Source organism: Typopeltis vanoorti, chromosome 1 (assembly GCF_054136105.1).
Source record: "Typopeltis vanoorti isolate ZY-2024b chromosome 1, IOZ_Tvanoo_1.0, whole genome shotgun sequence".
In the NCBI taxonomy this organism is placed as follows: domain Eukaryota; kingdom Metazoa; phylum Arthropoda; class Arachnida; order Uropygi; family Thelyphonidae; genus Typopeltis; species Typopeltis vanoorti.
Window position 1 is genome coordinate 167468182 of NC_143549.1, and position 26993 is coordinate 167495174.

Sequence of the window (26993 nt, forward strand, 5' to 3'; positions counted from 1 at the left end):
CGTTTTCGCAGTTTAATATTTTGTGTGTAATATAATTTATTAGTACGCTGGCAATAAATTTATATTTACATTTGGCTGTATTAATGAAAATATTTTCGTATGCAAGTAAAAACGTAGTCCGTCCTTAACTTTTGGACACCAGTGTGGCAGGATAGGGCAAAATACTTATTAAATTCATCTTCGGTCACCTCTGATTTATTTAAAACTATTCTCCACAAGCTAGTTTATGCTTACTTCGTTTATGTTTATCCTTGGCACTTTTTATAGTATATTTATAATAGTTTTTGGATTAATCTTATTTTCTTAGCTAGCCTTATTTCAAATTTTGCTCTGTAACCATTAATTAATTTAGTTAACGCTAGCTGTCCCTTATATACTTAATACCTGATTTATCATATTTATATCTTGCTATAACTTTTTCTTGCAATATATATTTTAAAATAAGTTGGTTTTTAATACAGTCGACTCCTGATTCATTACGAAATTTATTTCTAGAGATAAAATTAGATATTAATTTATGCAAAATTCCTGTTGTTTTCCTTTTATATTGTGTCACTTCCATTAATGAATGTATCCTGCATAACATTTTTTAATTCTCCTATTATTATTATTATATGACACCTCCAGTGAGTCCAAAGAGTCATCGGGGGAGGGCACCCATCTACTCTACAACTCTGTCTCCAACACTCAATCCACCAACTACAACTAGTGTAGTTGCGCTGGTGTAGTTGCGTGTACCGTAACTACACTAGCGCCATCTACCGCCAATCACCACTAGTATTTCCATAGACAATCACAAACATCCATGCCTAGAAACCGGCATACCCTGAAAGTCAACTTTCTTGGAATTATACCCATGATGTCACGTTTCCCTTTGTCTTATCTGCCTTTCTATAATCAGCTGATCTTTGTATCATCAGTGGAATTTCTCTGATATTATTTTAAAATCCAAGATCCTTACTCCTCTAAGTAGATTCTCGTACACGTGGCTTCAGATACTTAACACGAAGTTGCTTCAAAAATTTAATGTGTTATGTTATCCGTTGTTTGCTTATCCTAATCAAGAGTCTCCATATTTAAATCTCCCATTAATACTACTTTGTGTTTCCTTATCTCTTTGGTTAACAGGTTCGTGACGTTATCACTATTTAACCCTTTTAGATAGCGTGCCCCAAGTCTTAACCGTGTACCTCGCTCTTGAGCTGTTTTCCCGAATGATATGCTATGAGATCGATGATACATTGAACTCCTGAATACATGTTATTGCTCATCTCTGATAATCAATAACACGTGCTTTCCTCCTCTTTCCCTAGCCAATCACTTCTGGAAGCTTTTATAATTAGTGTTACGAAACTTGGATACCAAGAAGGCCCTCATTAAGCCACGATTCAGAAATCCCCATGGAGGAATTTCTTCCTTAATAATTAAATCAAATGAGTTCAACTCTCTAATCTTTTTTGCATTATCATAAAAGAACGATGCTATTATCGTAATGGAAACTTGAACGTTGATTTTTTTTTCTGCTGCTATTAGTCAACTGGTCTCTTATACCAAACTACCAAATCAAAAACTTGGAGGATTCCTTTGACCAGATAGCGCCGTGCTAAACTGTTCTGCACAACCTCTATTCGCATCTGACGGATACAAATAAGAAATGAAATTGAAGTTGTTTTTTTGACTATTATTCGATTTTATGATGAACTTTATAACGGTTTTTCTCTTGAAAAACCGTTATAAAGTTCTTGGAAGAGAAAACACACACAATTAACAGGCATACTATACGCTACTTGTCTCGTATTCTTAGTTAATTTGGCCGTAATAATAACTCAAACCAACCAGAGAATATCTTCTTTAATAAATAAAATATATATGTATTTCAATTTATACTTATTTTATTTAGTTATTCATACGCTAGAATTTCAAATAGCTAACCTGTGTTTGTTCAGTGTGTCTTATTTCATAGAAAAATGATATTAACTTTGCATGCCTCGACATTTGAGGATCTTTGTCGATATTCATATCCAATGTCCTGAGGGGATAATTAAACACGGATTTTTTTTAAAAAATGTGTAAATGCATCAAAAACGGAAAATTATTTGATCAGCATTATACTTTATTTATGTAGGTTTTTAACCTTAAGAATAAAGGTTCTAATATCCATAAAAATGCAGTAGCAACACACATTCCTCCCAAAATAAAAAATACACCATCATAGGAACCCATGTAGTCTCGAAAATAACCTGAAAGACAAAAATAAAAAATAAAATAAAATATTACAATTAAATTTAAATTCCAAAGTAAAAAAGGCATGTTAACTAAACTCTGCTTAAATCAGATATAAAGAGTTACTTGTTTTTGCAGTTCAGTTTTATTATTATTATTATTATTATTATTATTATTATTATTATTATTATTATTATTATTATTATTATCATTATCATCATTATTAGTAGTAGTAGTAGTAGCAGCAGCAATAGTAGTAGTAGTAGTAGCAGTAATAATAAATAATAATAGTAGTATTTTCCAACGATACTTTTTAATCGTGCAGTAGAGCATTGAGAAGCCGTGGTAGAATTAAGGCTTCTTGGAATTTTTTTTTCCTTTATTTGACATTGAATGAAATATGAAAATTAAGAAAAAGCAACAAGTCTATAATGTAAACAAATTCTTGAGTTATGTCAGGCTGTTTTAGAATTAGCGTCAAGATAACTGTATTTTGTCAATTATTTGAATTTGCCCATTTTTCCAAACGATAATCCAGAATTAAAAGTATACCATCCCTATCTGATTGTTAGAAAGATCTAAGAATTATTTCGATGGTGTTAACCATCTTCATTGGAATTTTTCATCATTTATATTACAAACAGTTACTTTTATCTGTACAGTAAGCTTACATCAAACTTATGTAAAACTATTTCTGAATCATAATATAAAAGTCAATAGTTACACAAGCATTTCTTCAGACTTTTCTTTAAAATTTTCTTAAAAATATTTCTCATTTCCCTATGTAACGTGTGTCATATTTTCCTGCAAATGTATGAGACTTTTTCTATTTCGAAGTACTATTTAGTTATTTATAAAGGGGGAAAATGGGCACGTGTTTGTATAAGGCTTCATATTCAGGCTTTGGATTTTAATTCTTAAATTATGCACTGGAAGGCCCGCTGTGAAATGCTTTGACGTTGAGAATAACTTCCTTCCTTCCCGGGCAAAATTTATTTAATAATTGAAGACAGGTTTTTTTTTTGGGGGGGGGGGGAGGCTCAATATGTTAATAAATTTTGTTCTTCCAAAAGAAATGGCCAGAATGGATGCCAAAGGGAAAAGGATCTGTGGCCTCGAGATGGGGGGGGGGACATGTAAATTTATTATAATTATATGGATTCATATAAACTGTTATTTAAATAATAAATAACAGTTTATATGAAAACTTTGCATATCTATGGAAGCCAAGTACGAATCTTGCTTTTGCACACTGGTTATCCAGGGGTAAAGTGCTATTCCAAATTTTGGAACTTAAGAATGAATTACTGGCCTGTTTTCAAAATGTAGGTACAGATGATTTTGTAAAATGTCATCAAAATGATATCTGGTGTTGCTAAAATGGACCGATATTTTTAATTACTTAAATCGCATTAACACAAGTATCCAAGAGAAAAATGAAAATATTTTTACATTCACTGACAAATTGTCTGCTTTTCACAAGTATCTGCTTGGAAAACCGCATATCGAAAAAATGCAGTAGATATCTTTCCTTCGCTCCATAATAAAATGCCGAGGGGATTATTTTCGTTACAATATTGGAAGAAAAGATTTCAACTTACTTTCCTTCTTTAAATGCATACAATTATGACTGGATACGAAATCCATTTGGCACAGTTAATATACTGAGTTGAGAATTTTCATTACAAGAACATAATATAGTTACCTTGTCAAAGAATCGTACTCTAAAAATAAAATTCTCTGAAATAACTCTCGAGGAATTTTGGATTTTTGTCCAAGCAGAATACCCAGCTCTCTACAAGGGCACTGAAAATTTTGTTACATTTCTCAACATCATATTTGTGTGAACTCGGTTTCTCAATATTGACATAGATGAGGGTAGGTATATCACATATTAAACCTGATATTGCTGAAATCTGCAAAAGCTCAAGTATCGCATTAAAACAGGTTCCATTTTTTCTAAAAGGCAAGTCCATGCATATTTTTATTGTTATGACTAATGCTTTTGGTGTTCCCCAAATTTTTCTTATAATCAAAAGTGTTTCCGTTTATTTACACTCTTTTTCTTTCTTTTTTTTTTTTTTTGTTCAAACGATAGCAAGTTGGGGGGGGGAGACTTCGTTTACTGTATAGATATATTTTTGTGGTATTCAAAATCTTATTCTAAAAATGATTCTGAACTTGGTTCCTATAGATACTTTAACAGAAAACAGTTTGGATTTGTTGTCAGTAATTTGAGATATGAATTAAAAAAGTCATTAATTCTTCAAGAATTGTCAGGAGTGAAGGCTGCATCGTCATTTAAAAATAAAAATAGTTGAGAAGAAAAAGTAGCTAAAAACCTGAACAATGGAGAGGATTTTGATAGTCTTAAGAATTGAAATACACAGTGCTTTGTGTATTTCACAATTATTTGGGATAAAGTTTAAAAACAAATTTTATCAAAAGTTTAAAATTTGTTTTTAAACTTGGGATAAAATTTAACCATAAACCATAAACAAAAGTTAAATCATTATTGATTTCAGTGACATAAAGTATGTTATAAGTTTGATATAAAAATCCCAATAAATGAGTAAAATGCATTGTTAAAAACTATAATTGAGATTATCAGTTTATTGTTCATCAAGTGCTTCTTAACAGAAGAAAAATAAAAAAATCAAGTTTCCTTTTAAAAATAATATCTCTTTCTTTCAGTTTTCAAAAGTCATCTCTCTCTCACACACACACATCAAATTCTCCAGTCGAAATGTTAGACGCTTTCAACCAACGAAACCGAAGATGAAATTCGTTCCATCTCATAAATCGAGTTGCCCATTTCTCCTCTTCCTTTTAATTCCTCCCGGTGATATTTTGTTTCGGAGAACATGATCTTATCCTTAAAATGCAATTCATCGGTTCACTACATCTCCGCGGTTCATCATTTCTCTTACAACTAGTAAACACCTGCCTTTCAATTTCGGAATTTTTTCATTTCTTTTCACAATAAGTTGGACGAATGAGCTAAATGCTTCCTCGCTGCCGCCTGGTTTCCATTACCCTTAGCAAAAGGCGATAAGAACGGACGTGAATTACTTTGCTATGGATGAAATTCTTGCCAATGCAGTCGCATTCGTAGACTAGTCAGATACTGAACAGACGATGGGAAGATTTATTTTTCGCGAGGTCTGGGATGTTTATTTCTGAAGAGGGTAAAAGTCAAGGTCGGATGATGCACACTACAGTCACTAAGTCGTAGAAATGAATAAGTCACCGATTTGACTCTCTCGGCGAAATCACTACATGGAAAAAACACAAAGAATATTTTTTTCTTTAATTTTAATTTTCTTTTCAAAACCACGGATGCAAAATTCAAGGGAAATATGTTCAGCTAAATACGGTATGATTTGTTAATTTTGACAAAAACAAACTTCACATACTCATTTCTGCGTAACGCATTGAATCTTAACTTTATTGTGATGGAACTCTGAAGTATTGAGAATTTGAAAACGCTTTATAGATTTATATTGAAACACTTCTTCGAAAATAAAATTAATAATTCAGATAACTCGCGAATCGAAGGAAAAATGCCCAGAATAAATAAAAAAAAAAAGCTCTTCTAGTTGGTGACGTGACTACAAACGAACCTGAATCCCATATTTATTTATTTTTATGCAACTGAGCTAGCAATAAAGGAAAAGCAGTTCAGATGTGTAGTCAATATTTTTTTGAGGGTCAAATGAAGTAAATGTCTCTTCTTCTGTAGGCAATACGATAATACGAGGGGTCAGTCAGTTGCAATGTCAGCAATTGGAAGCGCAATAAATGGCAAATCTACTAAATACAAACTGTTTTAATTTCTCTTTGTCATTCATTATATAAAACATACATAAAAAATAATTAATTTGAAAGCGAATTCAACATTAAATTTTAGAGGTTTTTTTTTAATTTTTGTTCTGTTCATTACCTTGTACATTTTTATATTGATAAATTGAGTTTGCGTATCTTTGTAGTTACTCTTCAGTATTATTTCCTAATGAAACTACTCTGAACAGTCTTTCATAAAGACACTGATTAAAAATAAAAGCGAAGGTATGTTAGAAACAACCGCGACTTTCTTTATTTTAATATGAAATTTTATGGAGGGAAGAAATATTTAAATAGTGTTTTGTGTTATATTATATTATATTATGTTCTATTATAATTTTCTCCGATCCTGCTTTATTTTTCTATTATTAATTTTTTAAATCTTTTTACCACTTCAGAAGTTTTAAATTCACTCCTTGGAAAGAAGTCAACGGGTACCCATGGGCCAGGTAAATCGTGCCATGTAATGAGACACGTGTTTCATGCCGGTATAAATTGGAGAATTATAATCTTCAGAAGGGAACTGACGGAGTTTGAAAGATGCGTTGTGGTAGGGTGCCATGTTACAGGATCTATCTGTTCGGCAAATTCGTCAACATTCAGTGATTCCATACTGAGATGGAAGCACACGGAGTCAACTGCAAGTGCTACCCGCAGAGGACGCCCCACCACACTCACCGAACGTGAACGTAGGATAATATGTAAAAAATCTCCATTCAGCGGGCATCGACTGGAACACCAATCTACGCAAAAACATTCAGAACCGAGGCTCACAACATGGGTTTCCATAGTAGGATCGCAATATTCAAGCCCCACATTACCCAAATAAAAATTCAGAGTCGTCTTTAGTGGGTGCAAAGAACGTGTACAGTGGGATGTGGAAGCTTGGATAGCTGTGTTGTGGAGCAAAGAATCACTTTACACCCTCTACCGATCAGATGGACGGGTATGAATGTGCCTAATGCCGGGTGAACGTCTCTTACCACTCTTACCAAATTGTATAACCCCAACTATGAAATTCGGAGGTGGCCTTGTATTGATATGGTTCTGTTTTTCCTGGTTTGGCCTCAGACCTCTCTTTGTGGTGCCATGAACATTGAATTCTAATACCTCTTGGAGTTCAATGTTCATGGAAGCCTGGACAATGCAGTGCTTCCCACTTTATGGCGTTTGTACGAAACTGACCATTGTCTCTTTCAGTAAGACAACTCACCGTGTCATGCGGCTGCTGCTGCAAACTGCGTGGTTTGTGCACATGAACATCAACACACTTAACTCGCTTTAACAGAGCCCTGATCTCAACCCAATGGAACATCTGCGGGATGAATTGGGACGTTGAGTGAAGCTAAAGGACGTCGACTTCCACAACATTCCACAACATCATTACTGTGTACAGCAAGAATGGTCCAAAATTCCCATTGATCAATATCGTACGTTTGTGGTAAGCATTCCCCATAGGATTGCTGCAGTCATTGAAGCGAAAGGAGGTCCTAGATCTTATTAAAGTGGGCATCATGACTGTTTGTTCCTCACATTATGATGTCCATTGACTACTTTCTAAGCAGTGTACGTGGTTGTTACTAATATACACTCCAAAGGAACCTAGAAAGTGTGGAAATGAGTTCAGCTTTGCTTACTGAAGGCTTTAAGTGATATTAACCCATGTTAAGTTTAGGAATAATCGCAACACAGAGGATCTTTGATTAGTGTGTCTGTGTGTGCATGCACATGCATGCACACACACACAAAAAAAAAAAAAAAAAAAAAATGCGAGGACTGATTTGGTTTTCAGTACTGAAGGTAGTGTAGTATGTATTATGAATAGGAAATCATCAATGATTTACAGCGTGGTAGTAATGAACAGATTTGTGGCTGATTTACATGTTTAATAAATGCCTGAACAAGTCACTAAAGAAGAACGATCCCGAATTCCATTTCTCCTCGACAACGTAAAGGTTATAATTGATTCGATGAAGTGGCATACCAACTGCAGATGGAGATGATTAGTCATCTGCAGTTCACTAATCATCGTATTTTCCAAAAAAAAAACAAAAAACCTGCGTAAAATAGCAGTTGAAAAAGATAGTTCATATGTGTCTTGCTACCTAACCTGAAAAAAATAAAAAATACTGCTTTTTTTTCTCTTTTACTCTCGTATTTCAGTGAAATATAAGATTTATTATTTCTATGAATAATGCAATATCGACAATAATAATCAGCAAAAGTGGCTCTAGCTTCTGTTTAATTACTAAGTGTTAGTCGTGTAAGAACACAATGGCAATCTGACAGAGCGCCCCATCATGCTATATACTATTCAATGAACGTGATAATTTTAAATGCACAAAACATGTATTGACAAGATTACTTCCACTTATGTCCTCTACAGGTGAGAATAACCCCTGTACAGAGGCTAATATTTTTATGTTTGTTGTAATTTATCTCTCCGCTTGTGACCATAAAGCACTAAGCTAACTTTTACGTCAATATGAATATTGTCTCGTTAATTTCTAATTTTACAGATAAATATATTTTTATGATTCTATAAGATCGTTTTACAGTCCTGTCTGGCTGTGATTATCGATAATCCATTCTCGTTTCGCAGTTTTCTTTCTTTCGTTGTAGAAATACCACGCTTGGATTTACATGATGTGGAAGCAAAACACAATTAATATTTAGCAAAATAGTTCAGATGAGAAAAAAAATTTCATTATTAACATTTTAACTTAGAAAGCTATTAAAAGTAGCATTTTAATTAAAAGTCACACATAGCATTGTACATAAAAACCTAGTTTATTTTTTTAATGTAGCGAGAAAAATAAAACTATGGCATTTTTGAAAACCTGAAAAGGAAAATTATTAAGCAGCATTTAAGTTAAGGGATATTACATCCCAATTTGTTTCATAGCCGAATAAGAAAGAAAACTTTCAAACTCAAACTTCCATTTCTATTAAAAAGAGAGAAGAGAGAGAAAGAACGCACATCAAACACGAAAAATCGAACTCATCTCTTTGATCTATTGTTTCAAATTGCCTAGCAACGGTAAATGGAATGCAATATTTTCAATATTTTCACTTGCAAACTGGTGGAACGTGTACATGTTTTAGAAACACATGTACACGTTCTCTCTTCTCTCTTTTTAATAGAAATGGAAGTTTATGAGTTTGAAAGTTTTCTTTATTAGTAGTGTCATTAAATAACAATAAACTATCGCTTGTGTAAAAATACAAGAGGTTGTTATAAATGCAATGAATAAGTTTCTTTTTTTTTTTAATAAAATGCTGCTTAATTACTAATTATGTGAAGAGCCAAAGGCTTCATATAATTAGTAATTAATTCTAACATGGGGTAACTCATAGTAAGGGTGGAGAAAGCTTGTTGCACTACCATATGGACTATCCAGGTATTTGCTTACGCTTGGACTCGCAAACTGGTGGAACGTGTACATGTTTTAGAAACACAGCTGAATGCAGTTTAATTTTTCAAAATAAAAAAAAATATGCAATTTCATTTATTTTCAGAATCCATGTCATAAAATAAAAGTATTATTATTATTATTATTATTATTATTATAGAGATGCATCTATCCACCATCTGTACGACATACCTTCAAGTAACATACATAACTTTCCATCAAAAACTTTTCAAATAAAAAAAAAATACTCACCGTTCATGACAGGCATTGCGAATGTGAGTGCTCCTGTAAAAATTCCTCTCATGCCCATCGCATGTGACTGCTGTTCTGGCAGCAAATAATGAGCCAATGCAGGAGATATCATGATCGTCAGAGAGCCCTCTATTATTCCATACAATACAAATAAAGCAAGCAACAGTTTAGCATTTCCAATCCAGGGAAGAGCTTCGAAGATGAATCCGTGAAGAATGAGATTTATTATCAGAAATGTTTTCTTGCTTAGGAAGTTCTTGTCCGTAATCCACCCTAGACATAATCGACCAAACAAATCACCGACGGAAAGCAAAGCAATAATGTATTTCTTTATGTTTTCCTCTAACCCTTTGTCAGATATGTAATCTATCACAATGGTAATCACGCACGCAAATGTGTAAGACCACACAGCTTGAGTTATACAAATAATCAAAAACATGGGATCCTTCATCAAACTTGCCAGGGACAGTAAATTGTGCTTGAAGCAGTTAGTTGCTTCTGAATGTTCTGTAATCCAGGCATGAGGCAAAGAAAGTCTGGAGATAAACTTTGTTTCTTTCTTGGAATCTTTGTACAGAGAATTGCTTCGATCTTGACACTTGTGAAGAGGCGTGTCATACTTCATTACCTCTTCCCTCTTACCTTCAGAACTTTTATTGCTGCAAACTGAACCATTCACTGAACTTCTGTCCCTACGAATGTCTTTAGTTGGGAGTGTGACTATTTTATTCGATAAATCTGCATTCGTGTTTTCCACATTCGTTATAACAGAAACTGTTATGATGTTTTCGTTATATAAATGACTGGGAATTTCTTTTTCCATTCCTATAGTTTGGTGTTTTCTTATTTTTAACCAAGGAGGAGAGTGTAATAATAACGTTGCAGGGATAGCATTCATTACAATCCCTCCAAGAATTAAAAATGATCCATTTAGTCCGAATTCTTCTAAAATAATATACAAAATAACTGGAACTAAAAAACAACCCAAACATGAACCGGAGGATGCTATTCCTGATGCTGTTGCACGGTAACGTAGAAAATACTGGTTTATAGGAACCTTCAATAGAGTAGTACACAGTCCTGTACCGAATCCTAGATGAAAGAAATAAAAGTCATAAAACTTTACACAGAATTGCTAGTAATAACAAAGAATTTATGAGTACATTTGTTTAAAATTGCGTAAATATTTAATATCTTGTCAGGTGTCATCTCAATCCAGGGATTGACTATTATGGATCTATACCTAAGATCCATAGTTTCCGGAAGAAAAACCTTCCAACGCCGAATGAGACCGGCTAACACGCCATTTAGTTGGAAACACTTCATCAAGGTTGCCCAACAAGTCATAGAGGAAATTCAAATCTGGGTTTTTCCAACCAAAGGACTCGTTTAAATCAACGAACTACGGAGGCTCTAAATATTAATGATGTATAATTTATTGATGAGACACCTTTTCATCAATAAATCGAAAAAGCTTTTCGGACGTTATAAATTTCTATCGTTTGACGTTGAACTTTTCGAAAGAATTCCTATAAATAAAAAAGCCAATCCTGTTAAAGCCATTTATTCCTCACAGGGAGTAAGCGAGGCCGTTTTAGTCCTAAGTTTTGGAAACAGAAGCAGCCAATGTCTTCTACCCTTGGTTAATCATAGTTGCTGACCTAAGACTATCAATGATTTTCAGTGGCATGGTAGAAGAGATAGTGCCGCATACAATTAGAGCTCGCTATTTCGTGGTTCCTAAACATTTAAGTTATTGTCTGAAATAGTGAGTTCTATGCTCGATTTTCTTAAGTTTCGGGATTAAAAACTTGAGTTTCCGGGAGAAGAAACACTACTAGAAAAAAGTCCGTGTGCCAGAGACAGAAACCGCCGAAGAAAGGCTTATAAAAATATCCTCTAGTTAGCGACCAAATTCGATGTTCTTCAGACTGGCTATCGCTGATGCAAACGTCATTTCCACAAGGCAAGGCTACACGGGCGTTTATAATTCATCCTCTAAGGTTTTATCATAATAATAAGTCCATTTTTACAGAATGTAAAATTTGCGTCACGTGGTTACATTCAAATTCCTCTAGGCTTTGAAATTTTGAAAGAGGTAAGATTTTATTTTAGGAAATAAGAAAAACAAATTACATGATGAAAATATAAGATATTTAAAATCAATATTTAACTGTTACATTCATGAAGTCAGCTAATAATTGCGAATCGTAACAGTTCTTGAATATCGTAACAAAAACGATTTTATGTCTTCTTGTCTTACTGGATTAGTGTATCAAATTTTCTTATCATCTACTTCACACGGAATGACCATCAATACTCAACAACTTATGTATAGCGTTTAAAATAAAAATCCCATTTGGTATTTTTATTTTATTATTAGTATTTATTATTTATTTTATTTTATTAGTATTATATTTATTTATTTATTTATTTATTTATTAGTATTTATTATTTATTTTATTATTAGATTTTTATTAGTATATTACGTGAACGTAATATACTAATTTAATTACTGTACAGATATATTTACACTTCAACTTATTATGACGGTTTTATGCGTACGAAAACTCTAACAAAGAAATTATATCAGAGTTGCTAAAATTTAATTTATTTGCTAAGTTCGGATTGCAGTGCAGTTTATTGAGATCTCATAATGAAGCTATTCAAGTTGAACAACTTGAATAGCTTCTACTAATAAAAGCTAATATAAGCACATTCATTAGAAACATATCTGGAAAGGAAATTTCTATATTGCATAATCATAATGCAAGATTATTGCAAAGTGATTTTTGCTTTTAAAAAAATTATTACTTGGGGTGGGGGGGGGAAGAACCAACGGACTTGCAGAAGTGAATTTTACTATGTTACTCTGTTAGGTAGCACCATCAAATTTCCATCTACGAATGGCATAAGTAACGGTTTATTTCGGTATACTGTAGTAATCCTATCAATAGCAATGTCACGGACAGAAAGACCACTAACGTGATATCCAACTACCATTCCACGTTGGAAATCTTTGAGTTTAGCTGAACGTGACATCTTGACACCGAGTCAAGATTGTAAAGCGTCCAAATACTTTTATCGACATAGTGTATAATGAGTGTCCAATTTATAAGGAACGCATCCCCATTTAGGAAAGTGGGGACGTGTTCCTAATAAAGTAGCTACTAAATGTATGTTGCTATTAATTTCCTTTTTCTATTCATAATGTGTATTTTGTTATATTGTACACTTTTCGTGGGGTAGCACTCGGAAACTGACCATTTAAACTGTATGTAACACTCATATGAACTTTGTAGATATCAGTTCATTTTATGTGCATATCATTAAATGTCACTTGAAATTTTGATTAATCTTAGTTTATAAAATTAAAACGAATTAAACGGATTACCAGACAGTCCTCCCCAGAAGATGCTGATCCAGAATGGGTCTCTCGCAAAGAAACAGAGGATGTAACCCAAAGAAGTTATGAGTGCACCAACAAAGGACACTTTCCTTACTCCAAACTGAGCGCCTAATATTCCAACAAAGGGACCTGAAAAAAATTACAAATATAATGCATAAAAAAATTGTCATTGCCCATAACATTTACTGCATCCGATCTACAAATTGTAATCATTATTTTCAAATGATTCGTTCTTATTTTTTCCCTTCTCCTTCTTTGATAGGCTGTAGAGTGCCTGAATAAAGTTATAAATTAAAACCTACATAATCTGACTTTTGGGTCCCTAAATTCGTAAATAGAAATGCTGATCACCATCTAACCTTAAACGAAAGATACATAATCTGATATGATCTCTCTGCATCGTCTTATCATTGCTACTGGGCAAGTTTGAGTGAGGAATCCATTCCTCTCAGGAAACCTTGCTGTCGATGTGCTTGTAAACCTGAATCAACAGAACCTTCGTTAGTGGAGTGATTCCCTCAACTTAGGAAACAGATGGAAGTACGGACGGTTCATGTCACGATTGTAGGTGTGTGAGGGGGAAGGAAATTGAAGAACTTGCCCATACTTTCTTTAAGATACATCACGAACGTTGATCATTTTTGCTTATTTCCTCTATTTTGAAGTCTTTTTTAGTGAGGCAAGGATACCGAAACAAAGAATCAACCACATGATGTTATACCAATACCAAGGTGCAAGCGAAATCTATTAAACCATCTCACTGGCCATGCATTCACCATGCGCATGCATGTACAATGTTTTGCATCGCTAACAGCTTCCGAAAAGAGAAAATAAGTAATTTTTTTCTATGAATTGTAGCCAACAAATTTTATAATGACTTCACGTTAATTATACTGAAGAACAAGAAGAAGAAGAAGAAGAAGGAGAAGAAGAAACAATATAATGTTAGTTAAATCCATTTGTGATGTTTACAATGTCATTAGATTTACTTAAGTACACGGTGGCCATAAAATAACTTTCCCTCCTTGGAGGCGTCTGTAGCTAAAACCAATAAAAGGAATGAGACCAAATTTTATATCGAGACTTTTGAAAGCATAGGGAGATGATTTCCGCGAAAAAACGATTTTGTACCAAATTCGCCGATAGGGGAAATTTTGGAGCTGGCAGAGCCGAAAACAAGAGGATAATTACATTAAAGGCAGATAAAATGGAATAAGACAAGGTAGGACGCATACTGAGCACAATTCGTCAATCATTCGAATAACTGCCTGAACGTTCCCAATCCCTTTTGTGGAATTGGTGGCGCTGCTGTCACATACGCATAGTAAAATTTGCATAATCCTTTCACCTGCGTCTACTGCAAATATCTTACTGCTTTCGGCTCCACCAGCGCCAAAATTTCCCCTATCGGTGACTTTTGGTACTAAATCATTTTTTTCGCGGAATTCATCTCCCCATGCCTTCAAAAGTCTCAATATAAAATTTGGTCTCATTCCGTTTAATGATTTTAGCTACAGATGCCTCCAAAGAGGGAAAGTTATTTTATGGCCACCCTGTATTTTGGTTGTGCATCGCTATGGTTAAGAATAATCGTGTCATTTATCTTGAACTTAAATAGTACACTAATGTACCAAAAATAAGAAAATGATCTGTATAAATAAGTTAAAATAAAAAAGGGACTGTGCCATACTTCTAAGAGGTTGATTCAAAAAAAGTATTCCAGTTGGATGTGTCTCAATTAAACGCTTGCTCGTCCAGACTGACGGCCCAGAATAACTCGGAATACTTGGAAAATTTATTTTCTCGTAGACATAACTGCTGTTCGCTAAGTAGTATAACGCAATTGCGTTTCGATTTTAAGATATTTGAAAGTATCTAGCTGTATTAAGTTTTAAGACTGGCAATACAGTTAAAGAAATATATGATAGTGTGAGAAATAACATGTGCCAATTTAAACATGGAAGAATCCCGAGCGAAAGTAATCAGAACTTGGACCGTTAAAGTGGAGAACCGCGCTTCAATGGGATAATAACTCCACTTTCAACATTGACAAGATGGGTGCTCCTGTATACCTAAAGAAATAAAAGTACTATTAGAAACGAACAAAAAATTAATAAACCTCAAATATGAAGAGTATAAAAGAATAAGAAATAAAATAAAACCATGAAATAAGATTTGTAAAGCAAAAATATTGTGATGGTTACTCTACACAACTGGAATAAGACTCTTACTGAGCACAGAAACAAGTATGGAGAATAATCCGAAGTGAAAGAAAAGAAATTTGTGAATACTTATTAAATTATACTAGTCAGAAAACGAGAACAATTGAAAAATTATCTTATTAACTTATGTGAAGGCGAAGATGAAATAAATATGTAGCATCATGTTCTGATGCTATATTTGTTGTAAAGAAAATGACTGAATAGAAGCAATAGAAATCACAAACCAATATCAATGTGTTTTATTGGATTACAGAAAGCTTTAAATGGAAACAAATTGGTAAATGTCCTGAAATTGCGAACATCGAGAAATTATACCAATACAATTATCAAAATGATCAAAAATGTATTCACAAAAAATGAATGCGTGATAAAATATCAACATACAAATACGCAAAAAATTCCTTCTGAGGATTCCTTCAGCCAAGGAGATTTTAGTTAATTTTACGTAATATAATTATGAATGAATTAATAATTAAATTTAAGAGGCAAAATAAGTGAATAAATTTTAAAAAGAAGAAAATTTAGGTTTAATTGTATGTAATATTACTTGCAAGAAATTAAGATGTTTTCCAAAAACAATTATTTAAATTCCAATTAATATGTAGAAGTTTTAACATGGAAATATCAATAGAGGAATCAAACAATCGCAAATGGAAAACCATTGGAATCAGATTTTCAGATTTAAATACTTAAGAACTATTAATGAAAATATAACATAAAATGACCTATCAGCACAATCGCTGAAGACTAATATAATATCAAGATGTTTAAATTGAACTGCATGGGAAAATAAAGAATCAATATCATCATATAACTAAGATGAAAAGCCAAAAGGCTATTTTTTTCTGGCGAGGTTGTTATAAGTTAAGGGGATAAAAATTCCTTCTTGTTTTTCAGCCAGTAAGCGAAACTAAGATCGAACACTACGATCTGTAACGTTTCATGCCGACGAACTGTCAGCGTATCCAAGCGTAAGTGACCACTTGGTAGTGCCACACCACGGCAACTCGTTGCAAAGGTGAAGCAAGCTTCCTCACTGTTCTTGATATTTTCTCATAATGTAAAACACAGCTCTTAAGAGATGTAGTACTTAGTACTGTTTTACATTATGAGGAGAGGTCACTACCCAGACCGGTTTCAACCTTTTTTTGAGGTCTCATCAGTGAGTAGCTAGACCTAGAATATCAGAGTTTAAGTGAAGAAAACTTACATACTTTTGCTATACGATTGACCGAAAGGTGTGTCACTATATTTCATTATAACATAGTATAACTAAGATGAAAAGCCTTTTGGCTTTTCATCTTAGTTATACTATGATGACTAGTATAGTTATACTATACTAAGATCGAACACTACGATCTGTAACTACGTTACAGATCGTAGTGTTCGATCTTAGTTTCGCTTACTGGCTGAAAAACAAGAAGGGATTTTTATCCCCTTAACTTAAAATCAATATCATCGTCAGTGGTTTAACAAACACTCAAGTGCCCAATAATTTTCCAAGCATCCTTGAATTTCGCAATCATAACTCCAGGATAAGGTGGTTATTCCTGTGCCTACAAGTATTTCTTTTGTCAATAAATCGTATTATGTTCTACTGGCCGGTTTGCTTGTGGTGGGACGAAAATCCAGAATATCTGGAAGGAAAAACTCTTCCACTTGGTTGTCTTTCCCATCAATAGAAGCTCTTGTAATTGTTACAAAACTACAAGTACGGTCTTAAGTAATGGCACTGGACTTCATATCAAAGTCTGCATACACATGCACCCGTTATTGGAGCAACATTTATAACTGTACGTTGTGAAAGAAAATATAATTATAGTTTATAGGATATAGTTTTCAATTCAAATATTCAGTTTCCTGTAAAACTGTACTTCAATAAGAGTTAAATAAATATGAAAACGATCGCAGATAATTATAAAAAAGGCAAGTTTCGTTATAGCATTCGTGTCTAGTAAAAACTTCTATTATCACAACAATTGGTGATAATTTGGTGATATTTATTTTCACTTACAGCACGTGTAATTTTATATCACCTCGAATCCTTTATGATGCGATTTATTTTTCTCCTAAAATGGTACAATTCAAGCTGAAATCGAAATGCTTAATACATTATACTGCACAGATTCCCCATATAAAATTTCAGAGATTTTATATGCATAGGAACGTAATAATAAAAGTAATTAATTGGATGCTTATACATCTTGCGAATTATAAAAATAATTTCTTCTGACAGCAGTCGTGTTTTAAAATAGTTTGGGACTTGCATTGCACCAACATTCATCCATACGCAATGTTACATAGCAACTAGTTCGATGTGCAATCATTACACAGATCTGTAAGTAATTATCTTTACAGCTTACGATGGCCATCTATAAACGATCACCTGACAGAAGTTGCCTTTATATTTGTTATTCGGAAATATAGTTTTCAGAAAATATTTTAATTTCTGTGATTTCAGTCTGATTATTATGAGATATAGATTGATTGTGTAAACTAATATGACTATGGGTTTAAACTCGTCTTTTTTTAATAGAAAGCAAAAAAATTAAATATTAGGCATATCAGGGTATACGACATTCACAATAACAGCAAGTCATATAAAACATTGCCATATTGGTTTAAGGTAATGGCTTTCAAGCATCTAGATCAGGAGAAATCCTCAAATGGCGAAATTAGGCGCGGAAAATTCTCAAATTGTGAAGATCACCTTAAGATTTTATCTGTTAGGAGATAATTTTGCTAGTTATCTTTATTTTAATCTTTATAATTTATGACGTTTGTTCATATGCTTACGTCAACTTTTTCATTTGGCTATTGGAATCCGAGTCATGTTTTATGAACATTATAATAATAATAATAATAATAATAATAATAATAATAATAATAATAATAATAATAATAATAATAATAATAATAATAAAGTTCTGAAAATCTCAAGTAAAAAGGAAACTACTCGATCACATCTTACCAACAAAAATCTTTGAAATTTTCTAAAAATATTAAACACAAGTCTGGTTTAGATTTCTGGAAATTATTGGGGAAAATGTAACTGTCAATATTTTCACTAATTGGGTTCTTAAATTTAAAACTCGATTAATTTAAAAATTATATGTTATTATTAAGTAATATTTAATAAAAATAAACAAAAATGTCTGGTGAAATATAATACTGATCGGCCGAGTGGTCCACTCTCCAACCACCAGGCTGTGGGTTCGAATCTCGCCATGGGCATGGATGTTTGTGATTATCTTTAAGTAGAAGACGAATTTCATCGCTCGATGTGAGACCACCTTCTATCTTATTGGAGGCCTGAAGTGATTTGAAAAAGTTCCATGTTTAGTCTCCGTAGCATGGTTTCTGGACCAGGTAAAAAATAAAATAAAATAAAAAAATACAAAACTAATTGTAAAAATAGATGTATAAAAAATCCCTAGGCCACCCACAGTACTAATATACTATAGGAGGAGTCACATAAAACATAAATAAATAAAATATTAAGATCCTTTCTAAATGTGGACAGCGAAGAAAATTATTTAAGGATCATATATCTAGATACAAAGTTTGGTAAACAAGATGAAAAAGTTGCAGTGCAATGAACATGCTCTTTTCTAACCATGCAATGATTCAAATATATCAGACAGGACACTAAACATTCCCCTCTATTCTTACTGTTTTATATTGACCTATTCTTTCATATAGAGATAATTCCTAATAAAATATAAATAATGATAATGCTCTAATATAAGTGTCCTTTTTGTGCATGGTCATGGTTAGTTGATGTTTACGTTTAGCAACAAATCGTGCTGTCTAAGAACTCTATATCTACAAGCAGAAAATTAAATCCAGAACTAAGTCATCTTATCTGGGTAGAATGTTGATAATTTTGGCAGGCGAATACCTTTATAAATTTTTTCATTGTTTCGCAAGATTTGTTACGATGTAAGAGATTTATGAGTGATAATTTCGTACTTTGCTACAAGAAAAGGAAAAGATCGTCTGGAAAAGGAGTGAGATGATTATTACCTTTTGCTAGCCTTGAGAAGAATCAGAGGAAATTGTTTACTGTCGGTCAAATTTAAATTCTGATTATTCATTATAGGCAAATTAACAGAACGAAGATAATATACACTGGTGTCCAAAAGCTACGGACGAACTGTGTATTTGAAAAATCTTTCATGACTACAGCCAAATGTGGACATAAATTTATTGACAGCATACTAATAAATTATATTCCACAAAAAATGTGTTATAAATTTCGTACAAATTAAATTGGAATACTTTTTTTGGCAAAATTTAAAAATTTCCTAAGGACGTGGTTAAACATTTCTTACAGAAAACGATGTGGAGAGAGACACTTCATTACGAAATGTCTACCCTGAACTGCGATGCAACTCTCACAAAGTCGTACCATGCTTAGCTTAGATAAGACAAACTTGGCTCATTCCTCCTTCAAAGCAAGGGTAAGGCCTTGTATGTTTTCTGGAGGAGAATGTCCATCTCCCTATTGCGCCCCAAACGTGTCTAAGGAGTTGAGTTCTGAGGAGCGTGCTGGCCACTCGATTCGATTAATATCCTCGGTCTCCAGAAGTTTCTCCTCTGCTCATGTATACGATGTGGTGTGCATTGTCATCCATTGTAAAGCTACGTTAAAGGATTAAGAGTATTAAAAAAATTCACTGAAGACAAATAAAAATTATCGAAGACACTGGTTTTGTCATTATTATCGACTATTCGAGTTTAAAAACTTGTTTAACGGATTTGCTAAACAGTTCCTGAAGTCCCATTGTAAAACCATATTAAAGTAAAGGAAGTTATGTGTTGTGGGTTTCTATTGTAAATATAGATCGGTCAATTAGCTCTTTGAAGAAAGAAAGAAAGAAAGAAAGAAAGAAAGAGAGAAATACAGATAATAAATTATTATGGCTATGAGTTGCCTTGAACAAAACAAATTATCTCTCTGATTATTGTATCGTACTGTAATGATTTACGTCACCTCGATCAAGAAGGCTACCTTCGTAAAATGTCGGTTTTTCATTGGTTCTCATTTCAGAAGCATATTCGTCAACGCTGTGTTTGTACAAGAGTTTGATAAATCAATAATTTTGCGAATTGTGGATTTTATTTATATTTCCAGTTCAAATAGTATACGATTAAACGGACGATATCAATAATTCAATAATTTAGTTTGATATTTTTTTAATTGAGAGTAGTCCCAAGTTTTATTAGATTTATTGATGTCTAGATAAATATCGGTTACCTTTGCTATGCTAAAACAAGGCTTAGACAGACTGAAAGAAAATATTAAAGATTTGAACATGTATACTGAACTTTACCACCCGTTCTTTTATTTTATTACTGCATTTTGAAATGAATACCAGCAGCTTGGAAAACAAAACAAAATAAACTTAGTTTCTCTATTCTTATAATTTCTTATAACTTAATTTCTCTATTCTTATAATTTCTTATAACTTAATTTCTCTATTCTTATAACTTAATTTCTCTATTCTAACTCACATTAAGTACAATTGAAAAATAAAAACATTTAGTGCGAAATGCAGTCTTAGAACGCTGAAGTGATTTTTTTGCCTTTTGAAAAAAAAAAAAATCCAGCCATTATTGATTGCGCTGTGCATGTTTTTATTATCAGAGTAAGAATGTAGCAGTAATTAGTATAATAATATGAGATACAAAAGCATAAAAGCAATATGAGAGACAGTATTGTAAAGTATGACACAAAAACTGAGTAAGCGCTTTCAACTAGTTGCTAGGAAAGTAAGCAAGTTTTTTTCTGGCCAACGAGAAAACTTCAAATGCAATAACGATGCCAGAATCAATCTAAAGAACATTTTAACAACTCTTGCTAACATAGAAACGTGTGAAAAATAGAAACAGAAATAAAATAGGTTTTTGAGCGAAATTCGTAACTTTTTTTATTGTCAACATACATAATGAAATATATCGTAAAGAATGGGATGAAACAACATATGTAGCGCGCGCGCTCCTTAATAAACACTGTGACAATAAATACTGAGAAATTAATAGCTTCATAACAACTTCCTTCTTTAAGCTTTCTTTACCAAAACACAACAATTTCATCAACAGTAGTTAGTCCTTTTTATTTTTCAGTTTGTATGCAACCAGAAAGTGTTATAATGTACAATGATATTTCCATTAAGATTACACCGAGACATTTAAGACTTATTGTATTATATCTGTCCGCTGTGCATAAGAAAGACCTTTTAACTTTAAATTTTTTAACTTTATTTTTCATCTGGCTGAAAACGCTGCTCTAGAGTCGAAACATGGAGCTTTTTTCAAATTTAATATTTAATATTTATTAAATGTTAACATATATATATATCAATACATATATCAATTCAAGTGCTACTTTTTTATTTCAGAATTGAATCATAAGTCTCAAGGCTGGCAGAGTAAACCGATCTGTGTTATCATAAATGCGAAAGGTTCAGAAAAGTGCAAATTCTATTTCCGAGTTCTATTTGTTTTTGAAATGCAAAAACAGTGGGATATCAACAGCTATTATTTTATATTATTTTTATGTGATTCCCACGCACTAAAGGTTAGGAATCTATAGTACATTACTAATAGCATGGATAGATTAAAGATTTCTGCTCATTTGTTTAACTTTATTTATTTTTTACCTCGTCCGGAAACTCTGCTTTGGAGTCGATTGGTTAGAGAGAGATTACGCCGACTACTCAACCAACCAGGCTAGCATTTATTATTATTATTATTATTATTATTATTATTATTATTATTATTATTATTATTATTATTCGCAAATCAAACAAGAATCGTGACGAGTGGAAGTGTCCCCATTGCAGAGACAACAAAGGAATGTCGCCTTCGACCGCAGGCGGAAAACAGCACATGCAGAAAACAACCGCAGATACTAAAAAGCTATCAACAACAGAGGGAATTAAAAACAAAGAAAACAACAACGGAAACCCAGGTGAGCCATCTTTAAATGCATTACTTGAAAATAGATTACAAAACCTAAAAGACTGTTTAATCGATTTTGTTGGAGAACTATTTAAAAAACATACCGCACAAATTACAGAAAAATTCAACCAATATGAGGAATTTATTAAATTTAATAATAACTCGGTAGAAGGTGTATTACAGACCGTAAGAGAAATTAAAAACTGCGTTAAAGAGCTAACGGAAAGAAAGCATAATTTAATAAAAGAGACAATGGAACTACGGCAAAAACTAAACTCTTTAAAGCAACAGTACGAACTCTCAAACCAACAGCAGCACAAAAATGATCTCCTCATAAATGGTCTCCCAGAAACAGCTACGGAACATCTAAGAGACAACGTAATACAACTAAGCCAAAAAATTGGCTCTCCCATTGAATCAAGAGACATCCAGACAGTGTATCGGTTACCACAAAAAAGAAAAGAGAAAATAATACCTGTCCTTCTCCCGTCGTAGTGCGACTCACCAACAGCCCAACAAAAACTACACTCATAAAAGCTAGCAGGATTAAAAAACCAGTAGTCAAGGATCTGAAAGGAGACCACGATAATACCCCAATATACTTGTCCGAATACCTAACGCCATATTACCAGAAAATATTTTACCAAGCAAAGAAGGTAAAAACAGAAAACAATTACCAGTTTATATGGATAAGAGACAGCAAAATATTCCTTAGAAAGACACAAGACGCAAATCCAGTCGAAATAAAATCCGTAGACGACCTCAACAGGCTGCCACATTGAAAGGAATATTGACAACTCGTAAAGAAGGAACAGCACACCAACCAACATCAATGCAGACCATCAAGCAGACGTAATCACCCCGGAACATGATAATTGCCACATTCTGAAATCAATAAGAGAATGGAAACAAGTGACAATCCTCAAAAAAGGACTATCTATTCTCCACATCAACATCAGAAGTATTCAAAAATACTGGCTGACCCTGCAAGCTTATCTGAAGAAAGATATAGACGAAATAGACATTTTAATACTGACTGAAGTATCTACGACAAACGAAGAGGAATTCACCACCAAATGCCACACTTCCAACAACACAAATACGGCAGACAAACAAAACGAGGCGGTGGTATAATAATATTTACCAAACATAAACTAGAAGTAACAGAAATAAACTATAAATTAGAATACGCAGAAAACATATGCATCGAAATTAAAAACATCAAACAAGAAAACTCCCTGATATTAAGCACAATATACAGACCACCCAACTTAAGCACCACAAAATTCCTAGAAGAACTAAACAGATGGCGTTCAGCCACGGAAGTAGGCACCTCAGAATACTTGATAATAATAGGAGACATTAATATAAACATCAGGAACATAAATAACAACACATAACAGTACCTAGACCTATTATCGGCATATAACATAACCCCATCCATACAATCGTATACACGAGAAGAGATAGTCGGAAACACAACATCCTGCCATTGATCATATAAATATAAGGGCCCTCCAAACAGCCACTCAGCAGCCGTCATAATATGCAAACTGGCAGAGCATTATTGCACAGCATTACAGTTACACACTGAACCAGAACCCATAAAAATCACTGAGACTACAAAACATTATTATAGCATTCTAAACGAAACAATAGTAAACGATGAAATCAGAAAAACAGACTGGATGCAGATAGCATCTTTAGACTCTGCTGAAGCTGTATATAATAATCTTAAACTTGCATTTAACAAAATATATAACAAAGCATTAACAAAAATAAAAATACGCCCCCAAACGAAACAAAATCCATGGATAACAGACAACATACTAACAGACATACAAATAAAAGATGCCCTATGGAAACAACTTAAGAAGTCACCGAACAATATCGCTTTAAAAGCTGAATATAAAAGAAAACGGAATCTCCTAACAACACAGATTAGAACGGTAAAAAGAAACTATTACAACAACAAATTAATAACAGCTCAGAATGACATAAAGGAAACCTGGCACCTGATTAATGAAATGCTGGACAATATACACAGAACCACTACCTCAGAAACAATAAAACACAGCTTTGCCTGCGACCCCAAATCCCTCAAACAGTTGGCAAACAACTTTAATCAGCACTTCGTGAACTCTGTCCAAAAGTTACAAGAAACAACCCTTCCTCACACAAACGAGCATTCTCCAATAGGTTCACGAGCAACCCAGTCGATGTGGTTCCCCACAGTAACAAAAGAGGAACTATCACTGGCAATTCAACAAATTAACCCTAACAAAGGACCGGGGATAGACGTAATCAGACTAAAAGACATCAAGAAACACTCAACCAACCTAATTCTAGTTATACAAAAACTGTTAAATAAAATCTTCGAAACGGGACACATACCTGAAACACTAATAAACGCCGCATTGGATAAAAACAGAATAAAATTAGTGGTATTCATTGACCTAACAAAAGCATTTGACACACTAACACACAAAACCTTGTTAACGAAACTAACTCATATCGGAATTGAAGGTCGTCTACTCCAGTGGTTTAAAGCATATACGAAAAACAGAAAGCACACCACACGTATAGGATCAGCATACAGCAAAGAGATACATGTAACCTGTGGAGTACCGCAAGGAGCTGTCCTATCTCCCATTCTATTTAACATATACACACACGACATAAGCCAACTCCCCCTAAAAAGTAAAATCTTCCAGTATGCAGACGACACGGCCATAGTATCCATTCACAACAATGCAAATATCGCTTACACAAATATGCAACACGACATCAATCAAATCACTAACTGGTTAACCGAAAACGGCATATATATAAACCCAGGAAAAACAAAGCTAATGGTATTCAAAAACCCTCAAACCCTGTCCATAGAAACTAAATATCTCACTATCCAACATTCATCCTCCTATACACAAAGCGCAGAACCTAAAATCACAACCATCACACAGGTGAAAACAACACACTATCTCGGACTTCACTTCGATGCTGATCAAAGTTGGAATAGCCATACAAACTACCTACATACCAAGCTTAGGATAATAGCAAGCAAACTATACAGATTAAAAGACATTGCCCCAAACAACATATAAATACTAATCTATAAAGCATTATGTGAAAACATTTTAAGATATGCAATCACATCATACGCATTCTGCACAGACTACAGACTTAACAGGCTACAATGGTTGCAAGATAAAATGGTAAAACTGATATTCTGGGAACAACCCACTCTTATGCCGGAAGCGCGGACAAAACACAAAATATTTAAGGTGAAACCCTTATGCCACTACACAGTCATGTTAAAACATTACTACAGCCCAACATATAGAGTAACCAGAACAACATATCAAATAACAAGACCACAGTCAACAAACTGCATAACATATAAGTACAACAATCACTACGGCAAAGCCACCCGAAACTTCTACGTACCTGACTTGATAAACACAAACTGCCGTTCGACAACAGAAACCTAGGAACATACAGAGAGCTGAAACAGGCGCTATATAAATATTATAGCGAGAATGAAAATTAGAGCAATTCCTGTTTCTCTCTTCCCTCACACATGCACACACACACAAACCTATGACAAACCCCCCTCTCATAAACCATCACTACAAGAACACAAATAAACAAACACACCATGTCTAAATCCAATCCTATTTGCACACACACAAAAAAAGTTAAACTGTAATAGCAGTCGAAGTCTTCCAAGCATGTACCAACAAACAGTAAAATCAACACCCAGCTTGTGACCAGTATAGGAACATAACCACGAAACCACCACCATCTATCATCTATTATCTTCCTCAGATAAGCTCTACTAAGTTTTGAGGAAGAAAATTATTAACTTGCAAGTATCTGTTATTCACAATTGTAATGTGTTATAAATATTATACATATATAATTATTACAGCATCTATGTATGCAATTTATCTGAGACAAAAAATTAATAAATAAATAAAATAAATAAATAAATAAATTATTATTATTATTATTATTATTATTATTATTATTATTATGTATATTCTATATTCAAAAATTCTGTATAATCTTTATTGTAAATATTAGAAGAACATGTGTTGTAAATACATAATATAGAGGCAAAAAAGTATTTTAAATTTTTTATTTTTTATTTTTTTTTATAATTTTGTAAAATTATAAGTTGCAATGTCACTCAAGATGTTTATAGTATGTGTAAATAAAAATATTATCATATCAAAAAAAAAAAAAAAAATTAAGAAAGGTGAAGCAAGAACTGTAATACCGTGAACGAGATTACACCTGGGTTGGTTCACTACAAATGAATATAGTATGTCAAGTAAATAAAAATTATTACCTATCAAGTGCTTTATACCCAGTCGAATAGCCAGAGGGAGAGAAGCTGATTCTCTGGAAAGTCCGTATACAGATAGCAATTCCACATAGATGATACCAGAAGATCTTCCTAAGCCCCCTGTGAGAAAGAAGATAAAACAACAAACGAAGGCAACCACCCAGCTGTATCCTTTGTCATGTTTTTTTAACGCTTCTTGTTTGTCTCTGCTTAAACATACATTCTTTCCATGCAGCGCCATAACTTCCAAATATGACACGATATGATAGAGTCACCTCGAATTTATTACAAATACTCAATGTAGCACTCTGTAA

General features: G+C 33.2%; 1 protein-coding gene across 1 annotated transcript; it reads right to left on the minus strand.

Annotated features, from left to right (window-relative positions):
• Positions 1 to 2106: 2106 nt before the first annotated feature.
• On the minus strand, positions 2107 to 26993 carry LOC150110625 (monocarboxylate transporter 12-like). The gene is made up of 4 exons (XM_090403313.1): positions 26683 to 26993; positions 13126 to 13269; positions 9732 to 10823; positions 2107 to 2240 (listed from the first exon to the last, which is right to left on the minus strand). The coding sequence occupies exons 1-4, from the start codon at positions 26918 to 26920 to the stop codon at positions 2107 to 2109; spliced, it is 1608 nt and encodes a 535-aa protein (XP_090259439.1). The 5' UTR covers positions 26921 to 26993.

What these genes read in the sequence shown, in the direction of transcription:
- LOC150110625 (XM_090403313.1), bottom strand. Translation starts at nt 26,920, where the DNA reads ATGGCGCTGCATGGAAAGAATGTATGTTTAAGCAGAGACAAACAAGAA. An exon ending in CTTCTGGGGAGGACTGTCTG is followed by an intron (nt 10,824 to 13,125) that starts GTAATCCGTTTA and finishes TCTTTCATCTAG; the next exon opens with GATTCGGTACAGGACTGTGT. An exon ending in CGCAATGCCTGTCATGAACG is followed by an intron (nt 2,241 to 9,731) that starts GTGAGTATTTTT and finishes TTTGTCTTTCAG; the next exon opens with GTTATTTTCGAGACTACATG.